This window comes from Arachis ipaensis, chromosome B10 (genome assembly GCF_000816755.2).
Source record: "Arachis ipaensis cultivar K30076 chromosome B10, Araip1.1, whole genome shotgun sequence".
In the NCBI taxonomy this organism is placed as follows: domain Eukaryota; kingdom Viridiplantae; phylum Streptophyta; class Magnoliopsida; order Fabales; family Fabaceae; genus Arachis; species Arachis ipaensis.
In genome coordinates, this window is record NC_029794.2 from 125,527,937 (window position 1) to 125,540,055 (window position 12,119).

The following is a 12,119-nucleotide window of genomic DNA, read 5'->3' on the forward strand; positions in this document are numbered from 1 at the left end:
TAAAAAAATAAAAAATTGTGTGTTTAAATAACCTTTTACGGTGCAAATGCAACAATTTTACATGTACTCTTTTTGTACTCTTTCTGCTAAGGTTTAGGTATGAGTGACGGAGTGAGCGGGGGTTTACAAAGAGGGTGACACGTAGTGAGGTAACCGGTAATGCCGGCGGTAAAACTAAGGGGGAGAGGGTCGGGGGTTGTATCTGGTGAGAAGGAGGAGAGTACTAGGGTTTCTAAGGAAGAACATGGCTTTCAAAAGGTTTCCTTCCACGACATGGTAACTGGACAGAAGTCTCCGTCTCCTATGCTTTGGAACGAGGCTTTAGATGGAGAGAGGCTAGCCAAGGTGATCAAAGGGAACCACGGAGATTCGCATCCTCCTCGGGTCATCTTCTCAGAAGAAGGGCTCGTGGCGTTATCTGTACCATATAAGGAAGCGATCGTCGTCAAAGTCTTAGGCAAGCATATGAGTTACACGGCGATGGTGCATAAGCTGGGTATGGTGTGGAGATTGAAGGGTGGGTTTCAAGTTCTGGACGTAGGAAATAGTTATTTTCTGGTGAAGTTTGATGCTTTCGAAGATCGGGAGAGGGTATTACTGGGTGGTCCTTGGATGATATCTGGGTTCTATCTTGCTGTAAAGCCATGGTCACCTGAGTTCTATTCATAGGAGGAGGTTTTTGGATCCACCATGGTATGGGTACGCTTTTACGGCTTAGGGATTCGTTACTACCATGAGAAGGCTATGTTGAGGATTGCCGCTGCGGTGGAAAGCCAATGAAAGTCGATGTAGCAACTAAGATGGCAGCAAGAGGAAAGTATGCGAGGGTTTGTGTGGAAATTGATTTAGGTGTTCTCATTACTCGTAGTGTTGAGGTGAATGGGAGGGTTTTGGATGTTAAATATGAATGCCTTGAGTTCGTCTTCAATACATGTGGTTGTTATGGGCATGTTGGTGTGGACTATAAATTGATTAGTTCAATTTCGACGAACATTGATGAAACATGGGTGAATGAAGACAAGGAACAAGATCATAAGAAGATGGATCAGGTGCCATTTTCTTCTAATATTGAGAAGGGTTTTGTTTTTGGTAGTGCTACAATTGGGATAGAGAAGAATAAGGATAAGGAAGTGCATGTAATGGAAGGGGCACATGCAGGGCATACAACGTGGACCAAGGTGGAAAGAAATGCAAAGGGCAAGAAGGTCTTTTTAGGTAGGCATGATCAGGATAAGTCCAAAAAAAGCTTATGTGGATAAATCTTCTAACTATGTTGCTAAAGAAGAACCTGATATGAAAGGCATCAATGGGGTTGAATCATCTTTACACATAAGTAAGGGCAATCAAGTGCTAAAACAAACGAAGAACTTTAAATTAACTTCGTCAGGTTCTACCTCTGCTCAAGGTGTGACGGGTGACAAGCAAGGACCTGGTTCAGAACGGGCAGGGGTTTATTCGCAATGCGTGGGGACTTCTAAAACGCCATTCAGAAGCAAATTAAAGAGATTAAGGCCTAATTCTCTTCAGAATTCCTCGGTTGAGAATGGACACAGTGTGGCTACAGTGGAGACCCTACTCACTACCCTCAAATAATATGAGGTCTGGGTCTCACTCCAAGTAATATATGGATTGTGCAAACATTATAGCTTGGAATGTGAGAGGAGTTAGAAATAAGCTAGCTCGGGTGCATCTGAAACAATTGGTAAATAATTTACATCGGTACATTTTTATCATTTTAGAGACTCATTGTGCTTTCCAAAAAGTGGCTGTCTTTTGGAACAGATTAGTTATACTCCTATTCATATTGAAGAAGCTCAGGGGCATAGTGGAGGTATTTGTGTGCTTTTTGCATGGCCCGGAGTATCTTGCAATGTCGTGGCAGCGAGTTCGCAAGTGGTGTGTATTGAGTTTTCGAATGGCAGTTTCTCTTGGGTCTGTGCAGCGATTTATGCAAGTCCCGTTCCTAGCATAAGGGAAGAAGCTTGGAGGGTTTTGACAGATTTTTCCAGAAATTATTCAGGTCCTTTATTAGCTATTGGGATTTTAATGAGATCTTTCTTTCATCTGAGGTTAAAGATGGGAACTTTGTCTCTCGAAGGGCAGAGCGGTTTGAAGCTCTCCTAGATGAGTGTGGTTTGATTGATTTGGGAGCTCATGGATCTTTGTACACTTGGTTCAGACATATGCAGGGTAATCGGTTCATCTCGAAGAGGCTGGATAGGGCTGTGGCTACCGATGCTTGGTGTTTTCGTTTTCCGGAAAGCTATGTGGAGAATTTGGCGACGATGCATTCTGACCATTGTCCCATTATGGTGCGATGTCAAGGTAATGATAGAAGAGTCAGGGTAAAACCTTTTCGATTTCAAGTAGCTTGGTCTTATCACCCAAGTTTTTTATCGGTGGTCAGGGATGCTTGGGACAAGGATAGACCCAATCCAATTCGTTGCCTTTCTCAGGTCAGAGATGATGCTTTGGCCTTTAACCGAGATGTCTTTGGAAATATTTTTAAAAGAAAGAGGGAATTGGAGAGGCGTGTGACCAGTATCCAACAGAGAATGGAGAGAGTTGATGCTTTATCCCTTATACAGGAAGAAAGGGAGTTACAGGCTGAATATAGTAATCTGCTTATGCAAGAGGAGTTGTTTTGGTATCAAAAAATCCCGAAAGCACTGAGTCAGATTTGGAGATAGGAATACTAAGTTCTTTCATATGCAAACCATTATGCGGAGGAAGCGTAACAAGGTCCAGGGGTTGTTTTTGGAGGATGGAAGATGGAGTACTGATCCGCAAGAACTCGAAGATTGTGCAATTGAATTTTATAGAGATCTTTTTTGCAATGTGGAACAGGTAGACCTTGATGTGATGGGGGATCAGGAACTACCTTCTTTATCTCGTGAGACTATTGAAAGTCTCACAAGAGATGTTTCTAAACAAGAGGTTAGGAAGGTGGTTATGGGCATGAACTCTTTTAAGGCCACAGGTGCCGATGGTTTTCAGGCTTTTTTCTTCAAGGAATATTGGAAAGTGGTTGGTATAGAGGTATGGGAACTTGTTAAGAAGTCTTTTGCTGGGTTTGATCTGGATAGTGCTCTGTTTGACACTTTGGTGGTGCTGATTCCTAAAGTTGATAACCCGTCTTGCATGAAAGAGTTTCGTCCTATCAGCCTCTGTAATGTCATGTACAAGATTATAACTAAGGTGGTTATGGAGAGGTTACGACCTTTTCTACAAGATATCATTGGCCCTCTGCAGGGAGGGTTTATTCCTGGAAGGGGTGCCCTAGACAATATCATTGTAGCCCAGGAAGTTCTCTATTTTATGAAGAAAACCAAATCAAAGAAAGGTGTTCTTGCTTTTAAAATTGACCTAGAAAAGGCTTATGACAGGGTGAGCTAGGAGTTTTTGGAGCAATCTCTACTAATGTTTGGCTTTCCAGGTACTATTGTTTCTCTTATTATGAAATGTGTAAAGTCTTCCTCCCTTTCTCTAATGTGGAATGGTAACCGGTTGGATGGTTTTCAGCCAAAGAGGGGTTTGAGGCAAGGAGACCCTATGTCTCCTTATTTATTTGTTATTTGTATGGAGAGGTTGAGTTGCCTCATTGCTAGGCAAGTGGAGGTTGGTAGATGGAAACCAGTGACTGTATCTAGGGGAGGTCCTGTAATCTCCCATCTCCTTTTTGCAGACGACCTTATCCTTTTTTGCAAAGCGAAGAAATCTCAAGTGCTTCATGTTTTGGACACTATGGCCACCTTTTGCAGAGCATCTGGTATGAAGGTGAATTTTGACAAATCTCGTGCTATTTGTTCTAGGAATATTTCTAGACAACGCAAGGATCTCTTCACTGGTATTTCTTTTATCCGCTTTGCTAATTCTTTGGGAAAATACCTTGGTGTCCCCCTCAAGCATGGCAGAGTTACTAAAGCTGATTTTAATGATGTGGTTGATAAGCTTACTAATAGGCTAGCATCTTGGAAAGGTCACTTCCTTAATAAAGCTAGTCGGATTTGCCTTGCTAAATCAGTTTTATCTTCTATACCTATTTATAGGATGCAAGTAAGCCTTTTTCCATCAGGGGTGTGCTCTAACATTGATAAGTTTACTAGAAGTTTCATTTGGTATGGTAGTCATAATCACCGTGGTCTTCATTTAGCATCTTGGAGAGTTTTGACGACTCCAAAAAAGTTTGGAGGTCTTGCTTTGCGGGAGTCGCAGTTGGTCAATTTTTCTTTATTAGGAAAGCTAGTTTGGCAAATTTTGATGAATCAAGAGAAACTGTGGGTCAAGATTATGCTTCAGAAATACCTCCAGAATAGAAACCTATTTGTAGTTAAAGTAATGAGTTCTTCATCATATATATGGAAGTCTATTGTGAACACAGCTTCTGTATTAAAGGAAGGGTTTGTTTGGGAAGCGGGAGCTCTTTCTAAGAATTTCTGGTTTGACTCTTGGTTGCACTCTGGGCCAGTAGGAGCGAGGGTTAAATTTCTTGATATCTGTGAGGCTGCTTTGACCATTGAAGATGTTTACCGTGATGGAGTTTGGCATTTGGAGAGGATTTACTCTTTTATTTCTAGGGACTTAAGGGAAGACATTCTTAGTTTAGTACATATTTTGGCTTCTGATCATGATTTGGGTTGGAGTTGGGAGCACACTCTTTACTCTGCTAAACAAAGATATTTATGGTTAATTCAGAATAAATTGAATTAGGATAGGAATATCAATTGGCTTTGGCTTTGGAAGGCGCGGGTCCCTGAAAAGTTGAGGCTCCTAGTGTGGCTTTGCCTGCATGATGCTGTACCAACTCAATATCTACGTTTTCGGCAATATCTCTCCTCCTCATCCTTATGTACACGTTGCAATAAACTTCTAGAGATAATTCTGCATTGTTTTCGGGATTGTGAAGTGGTGCGATCAGTTTGGGTTTCTCTAGGTTTTTCTGATGTGTGTTTCTTTGGCTCTCACGAGGTGCATGATTGGTTCAAGCATGGCCTCCTCAATGAAGGTTGTTCCAAATTTGCAGCTATAATATGGTCAATTTGGCAAGACAGAAATATTGGTAATTTTCAAGGAGTTTTTGGATCTCCTGGGTCAATTGCATACAAGGCTCGTAGGTGGATGGTGGGTTTTGAATATACAACTCAGAATTGAGTGTGTTGCGTCCAGGGATTAAAACCTCTGTCTTGGTCTTTGCCAGAACCTGGTGCTTGGAAGTTAAATTGTGATGGGAGTGTGAACTTGGGGGATGATTGTGCTAGTTTTGGGTGGGTAATTCGCGATAGCTCCAGTCAATGGGTAATGAGATGATCAGAAAATTCCTTTGGATCTAGTGTCATCAAGATGGAGTTGTGGAGTATATAGAAAGGTTTGGCTTGGGCTTGGGAGGCGGGTCTTAAGCTTGTTGTCTGTGAGACAGATTGCGCAACAGCTTTTGAGCTAGTGACTGGTTGGCAAGTTTCACTTTGGCATGTTGAAAAAGAAGTGATACAACTGATATTTGAGTTGAAGTTAAGAAGGGATTGGGATATTCGTTTTGGGCTTATCCCGAGAGAAGCTAATGTCGTGACAGATCGGTTGGCAACGATAGGATCTGGAGGTAGCGGAGCTGATGAGGTTCACCTTTGGCACCAGCCGCCAAAGGTGGTTTGTCCTCTCTTGTTGTTAAGAACCTGATTTCTTTTCTTTTTCTTTTCTGCTCTTTTGCTTTTTTTTTTCACTTGGTTGTTCACCAAAAAATAACCTTTTACGTAGTGAATTTAAAAATGAATTAGCTTAAGTTTTTTTTTATTTTGTCTCAAAAATTTTTAATTTGGATCAAATATACTCGTGACATCTAAGGTTCTAAAAAATTCAAGACTATTGTATTTTTGACATTTTTGGTATTCTGAACTTTTGTTACTCTGAACTCGTGCTATTCTGAACTCTTGTTACTATGAACTCTTGTTACTCTGAACTCTGATGATTATTTTGTACTCTTGTTACTCAGAATTCTTGTTACTCTGATGATTATTCTGTACTCTCAGCTCCCATGTATGTTATTATATTCTGATGATTGTTAATTCTGGAATTAGCTATAAGGATTCTCCGGGTCTTTCACCTTATACTTTAAATGTTATATCCTCATTTCTAATGACTGAAAGAAAAAAAAGGATTAAAAAAGATGAGAAATGCTCATTTGTAACTAAAAAATAGATATTTAAAAATAAAAAGGATTTTTTTTTGTATAGCATAAAGATGAGTAATTTTTTTATAAACTTTTTAATTAGAGCAATTTATTAGTGTTCAATATTCGTATTCTTTTAAAACTGTAAATTTATAATGTCCTGCAATGTATTCATATACTTCATCAAATGAAATATGATATTGTGAGGATATGAAAAGCTAATGGCCTTATCAAGGAAAGAATATGATGAATAATTTTCATACCTTTGCTTTTTGGTTTTATTTGAGAACTCCCTGGTTGCTTTCTTAACATGCAATGCTCTTTGGCTTTCTCAAAATTTTTTGAGTGTTCTACAATTTTCTCCTTTATATTTTGTGTTGGTGTTTTTGGAATTTCTTATTGTTGGGATTGTGATGATATTGGTACTCTTTTGATTTTGCTATTGGTGTTGAGTATTTTTGTCATTGGTATTCATGTGATCTTGATATTCACTCTATTTTGTTGTTGCTATTCTTCTTCTTCTTTTTTAGGACTTGTTTCTTTTTGTTGCCATGCCTCTTGTGAAACTTGCTGAGATAGTAGATAGTGACCTAGAGGACTCTAATAATAGTTTGGGTACTGACTCTTCTGTGGATGATATGGAGGATGTTCCTCAAGAATATGCCATCGAATTTTCTGAATCTATCTCTCTACCTTGGGTTAAACCATCAAACAATAGGGCTACTTTTGTGGATCCTCCCCTCATTAAGAAACCTTTTTTAGACCCTCCTTCCTCTGGCTCGTTATTAGGTATGGATGAAACTATGAAACCCAGCTTTGATTTTTCAGATTGTAGAGTTTTAGGTGAATTTGTTGAAAAGCCTTCATATCAAGTAGGTCTTATTCTACTTCGTTCTCGATTGAAGTGCCAAGAGTTTTTATGGACATCTTTAAAATCTGTATCAACTACTCATGTAAATAAGGTTTGGCAGAAGTGGGTATTCACAATATTGTTTGAGGAGGGTGGTAATTTTGTGAGGAGATTGAAGTTTGTCGGTGTTGCTGAGGCCATCCGCAGGTTGATTGTTCTCTACCATCTATTATCATAATTGATTCTTATCACTTCTTTACTTTGTTTCTATATATTAAAGAATGACTAATTGATTTCTTCTTGGCAGTCTTGGGTGTTCAATGAACTGGATATGATATGAATTTACTTTGGCAGAGGTGGTGTTCTCAGACTTCTACTTTTCTGACTTCTTGGGGTGGGTGAAACCCACTTTAAAAGATATTGTGGTTCTTCTTCAACTATCGGTGTTTGGCCGTGTGAATCTCACTCTTCTTCGCCCAGATTCTGATCTGCTTAAGCTTGCGAGACATCTTCAAATGAGTTTAAGTGATGCTGGCCGATATGCAAAAGAGTTGTCCAAGAGTAGGCGTGTTAAGAAATCTTCCTCCAAGGATAAGCATCCAAAGACTCATAGGTCCTCCAAGGGAAAAGAGGTGGTTGGCAAGAAGTAAGATTCCAAGAGGAAGAATATTACTGATAAGTATTCTTACTCAAATTGGTCTCGTTATTTCTTTGGTGATTTTCTCAATGGTTAGTTTGTCCCTACTCCTACTATTCTTTAAGATCTTAGGGAATCTGCTTTTGTCACTTATTGGTTAAGTAAATATGTGTTTTTGGGACCGGCGGATGAGTGTATGAGCCATGGGGTGTTTCTCTTAGCTTGCTTGATCGCTGAAGAAGAACATCTGCCACATGGTTCTCTGTATCTGGGTAGTTTATATACCCGGCTTGATCAATTTTCTAAGCAACTCAAGATTGTTCATGGTTGCTTTCCAGTATTAACTTTCATTAATGAAATATTTCTTCAACTCTTTCTTTTTGAGCGGTTCTCTCGGTTTGCTCCCATCCGTAAGCCTTTTATAATTCTTCCTGACAAGAAGGCAAGTTCTCGTGCTTGGATTTAGGGTTTAGCTCATCCTTCTAAATCTTTGGAGGATGTTATTGATTCAGAGGAGACTTTTTGTTTCTGCCGAACACAACCTCTTACTAGCCGAGTGTATCGGTTCTTCATCGTATATATTCTACTGATTTTGAACATGACCATAATGACATTTCCACTGGCAAGGAGGGGGCTTATGAATTTTGGCTTTTGTGTATTTCTCCCACCCCTCTTCCTGGTTTGATTATTATGGATAGGGACTTCCACTGTGGAGCTTTGATCTGTCCAGTGATCTATCATCCTAATAGGGTAAGTCGCCAACTAGGGTGGAACCAAGATCCAAAGAACGTGGAACATATTTTTTTCCACCAAAAAATTTAATAAAAAGGGTTCTATTTCAAAATGAACTCCCAGAGTACAATTCTTGCTTTGTTGTTCCTCTTGATAGGGATGGAGGAGTTACAATGGAGTATGTGGATTACCTTATGTGTATGAAGAAGAATATTAGGAAATATGAGGATACCTCTGCTCCAAATATCAGATTATTTGTTCCAATTTTGATTAAGGATCCATATTTCATTACTGAAAACCTTTCTCCTTCGATCATTACAAGTAATATTTGCTCCTTGCTGATTTTTGTTTTTGTTTCCTCACTTTCATTTTCTCTCTTTTTTTTATTGGGCTTTGTGTGTTTGATTGTTGTATCTTTTATGCTAGTGTTTTGTAGACTTGGACGCCAGATGTTACAAACATCCACCTTCTTCAAAGAGAAATCTGATGATTTTGTTGTTATTGTTGAAGTGGTCAAGCGTGATAAAGTGCAGAGTTCAAATATTAAAGTTGCAAAGAGGTCTTCTAAGAAACAACCTAGGCCTTCTATTGATGTAACTCCTTCACCAATTTCTAGTGGCTCAAGAAATTTTCCTTCTTCGGCAGCCAAAACTAAGGGTTCTTCTGCTGCTGCTTGCTTTGTTAAGTCATCAAAGTCTCCTGGTAAGGATGTGGCTAGCTTATCCAGCAGTGTTGTGAAGTGTAGCTTTCATTGTCTTTTGGGTAAAATGAAAATAATTTCCAATGCACTTGCTGATTCGGTAAATGTAGGCGATGAGAGCTCCTAAGAGGGGGTCAATGGGGACTCTCCTAGTTCATTTGCTGTTGGCGATGTCCTTGACGAGGGTACTACCCAAGGTGTTGCTCGAGATAGCTCCCAAGCAATAGCAAGTTCTAAAAACAATGTTGACATTGAGTCGGGTGTTACCTGCCAAGGGAATCCTGCTAGAAGTGTTCTTACTCCCATCCGTGTGGTGTTTCCTGGAGCAGGTACTACTGTTTTCCTCCGTCCTTTTTTTTTAGATTTGTATACATGCTTTTGTTCATGCTATGTTTGTGTACATGTTTGTATCTTTTCCTATTTTTCAACTTCTCATATTGTTTCTGAGTCCACTTTCCAAGCTTCGAGCACTTCTAATATCACAAAGGAACCCTTAGCTAGTGCTTCTTCTGTCGTGTTTCATTGTATTTATTTTCATTTGTCAGGTGTGCCAGTATTTTACAAGTTCTTGATGGAAAAAGTTGTTTTCTTACTTGTTTGTTTTGCTTTTTAGCTTCTATTCATGATGAGTTTGAGTATTTTCATGGCGATGTAAAGAATTTGTTATCGGAGATTGCATCAGCTTCCAAATGACCTAAACTGCCTTTTCAAGAAGTTTGGGTATCAAGCTTTTCTGAACGCATGGGATTTCTTTACTTCATACTCCCTTACAGACTTGTGGAGTACTCATCGGGATATGGTGAAAAATCATCTAAATAAGCTTAAGTTATTTGAATTTAGTGGTAGTTGGCTTGAGAATCTTTCTGCTAAATTGGAGCCTCCACCTAGGGTACCTGATCTTGCTAGAGAAGAACTATTATCTAGAGAGTATAATGTACTCTCTTCTGGTGTTTTTACTCTTTAAGAAAAAGGTTAACAAGCTTACATCTGAACTGAATACCATGAAGGCTAGGTTAGCCAGTGTTAGCCTGGAGCGAGAATAATTGACCAAGCATAAGGAGGCTGCTTCTTCTGTGATTTCTTATAGTGATATTTTGTGACTGTGATAATTTTTCAACACTTTATTTTGTAAAACATGTAAGGCTTTGACAAAGTATATTTTTGCTTTGCTGCCTCTACGACTTTCATTATACACCTCTTTTTGGGTGTTATGATTCTCCCCTTTTTTTTTAATACTATGCATACTCCTCCAAGAGTTTTATTTTTCTATACATGCTTGTGTGATCATTTTATTTTGGATACACACTTTTTTTTACAGGGAGATGGCATGATTCTAAGAAGAGCAGGATTATCTACTGCTATTTGTTTTTTTTTTCTTCCTCTTTTTTTAGGCCAAAAAATGAAGGTACCTAGAACTTTCTTGCCCTATTTATGCTCTCTTTTTTTTCTAAGGAGCTTGGACGGTGGGACACTTCACTTTTTAGAAATATTTTGTATTACAAATTTCTTAAGATGCATTATTTACAACTTTTGAGTATATAATTGCTAATGAAATTCTTCCATGCATTGCAGGATGCTTGCAGAATAATATAACATAAACATTGACTTTTGATAAAGAAGCCTCCTAAAACTGAAATTATGCATAGTACTTCTTGACATACTTGAAATTGATGGGGCCAGTGGTTGTTCCATGGTCTGGGTCCAGCAGGATGCAGTGTCCGTTAGGGTGTACTTCAGAAACAATGTAAGGACCCTCCTATTTGGGAGCCCATTTTGGCAAAGACATCTTCTTTATTACTGCGTCTACTTATGTTAGTACTAGATCTCCCTTTAGGAACACCCTAAGCCGAACATGCTTATCATAAGCTAATGCTAGTCTTCGGTGGTATTCTTCCATCTTGCTTCCCATAATTTCTCTTTTTTCTTCCAATTCTTGTAACTTAGCTTCACGATCCCTTGCTTCATCTAACAACATTCTGGCGGTGGGTACTTCAATCTCTGTTGGCAGTATAGCTTCAATGCCATAAACCAACGAGAAGGGTATTACTTTGGTTGTTTCATATCTAGTTGTTCTGTAAGCCCAAAGAGCAAGTGTAAGTATTCACTCCAATCTTTATGGGCATTGGTCACCATCTTTGTGAGTATTTTCAAAAGGCTCTTGTTAGTAACCTCTACCTGGCCATTGCCCTATGGGTAGTAGGAGAAAGAGTTGTGATGTTTGATTTGGTACTCTTCAAGAACACTCCACACTCTTTGGTTAACAAAAGGAGTTCCATTATCAGACACTAGAACACTTGGCAGCCCAAACCTGCATATTATGTTTTCTTTGATAAATCTTACTACTGCTTCAGCATTTGCTTCCCTGACAATCACAACCTCTACCCACTTGGTGAAACTTTTTGTTGCAACTAGAGTTTATTTCTTTTCCATTGATGGGGGTTGATTGGTCCCACGAAATCTATAGCCCATGAATGGAATGAGTATGGTGTTTTGAGGCTGTTCTTCTGCACGCTTGGAGCATGTATCAAGTTTGCATGCTTTTGAAATTACAAACACCTCCTGGCTTAATTAATTGTATCTTCTTTCATTTTTGGCCAGTAATAGCCAATCCTAATTAGTTCATACCACAAGTCCCTTCCTCCTTGGTGTCTTCCACATACCCCTTGATGGACTTCTTCTAAGACTATGTCTTTTTCTTCATTTCGAACACATTTTAGCACCTCTCCGGTAAAACTCTTATTGAACAACTCTCCTTTCTTCAAAAAGTAGCATTCTGATTTCTTCTTCAATCTTTCAGCTTCTATTTTTTCTAAAGGCAAAACTCCAGCATCGAGGTACTCTACGATAGATTGTTGCCAATTGTGAACATTACATATCTGCATACTTTCTTTTTTTTCTTGACAAGATTGGAAGAGGCTTGTAATTCATCACTATGAGACTTCATTTTTGGCCAAAAAATACCCCACCTCTGGAGCCTTTGGTACAATGCAGGGCATTCTTTTTTGCAAGTGGCTCCATGTAGTTGTTCTGCTTTTTC

The 12,119-nt window shown here is 39.1% G+C and overlaps 1 protein-coding gene across 1 annotated transcript; it reads right to left on the reverse strand.

Moving 5' to 3' along the window:
- LOC107621442 lies at positions 10,890-11,358 on the reverse strand. The gene is made up of 2 exons (XM_016323465.1): positions 11,258-11,358; positions 10,890-11,154 (listed from the first exon to the last, which is right to left on the reverse strand). The coding sequence occupies exons 1-2, from the start codon at positions 11,356-11,358 to the stop codon at positions 10,890-10,892; spliced, it is 366 nt and encodes a 121-aa protein (XP_016178951.1).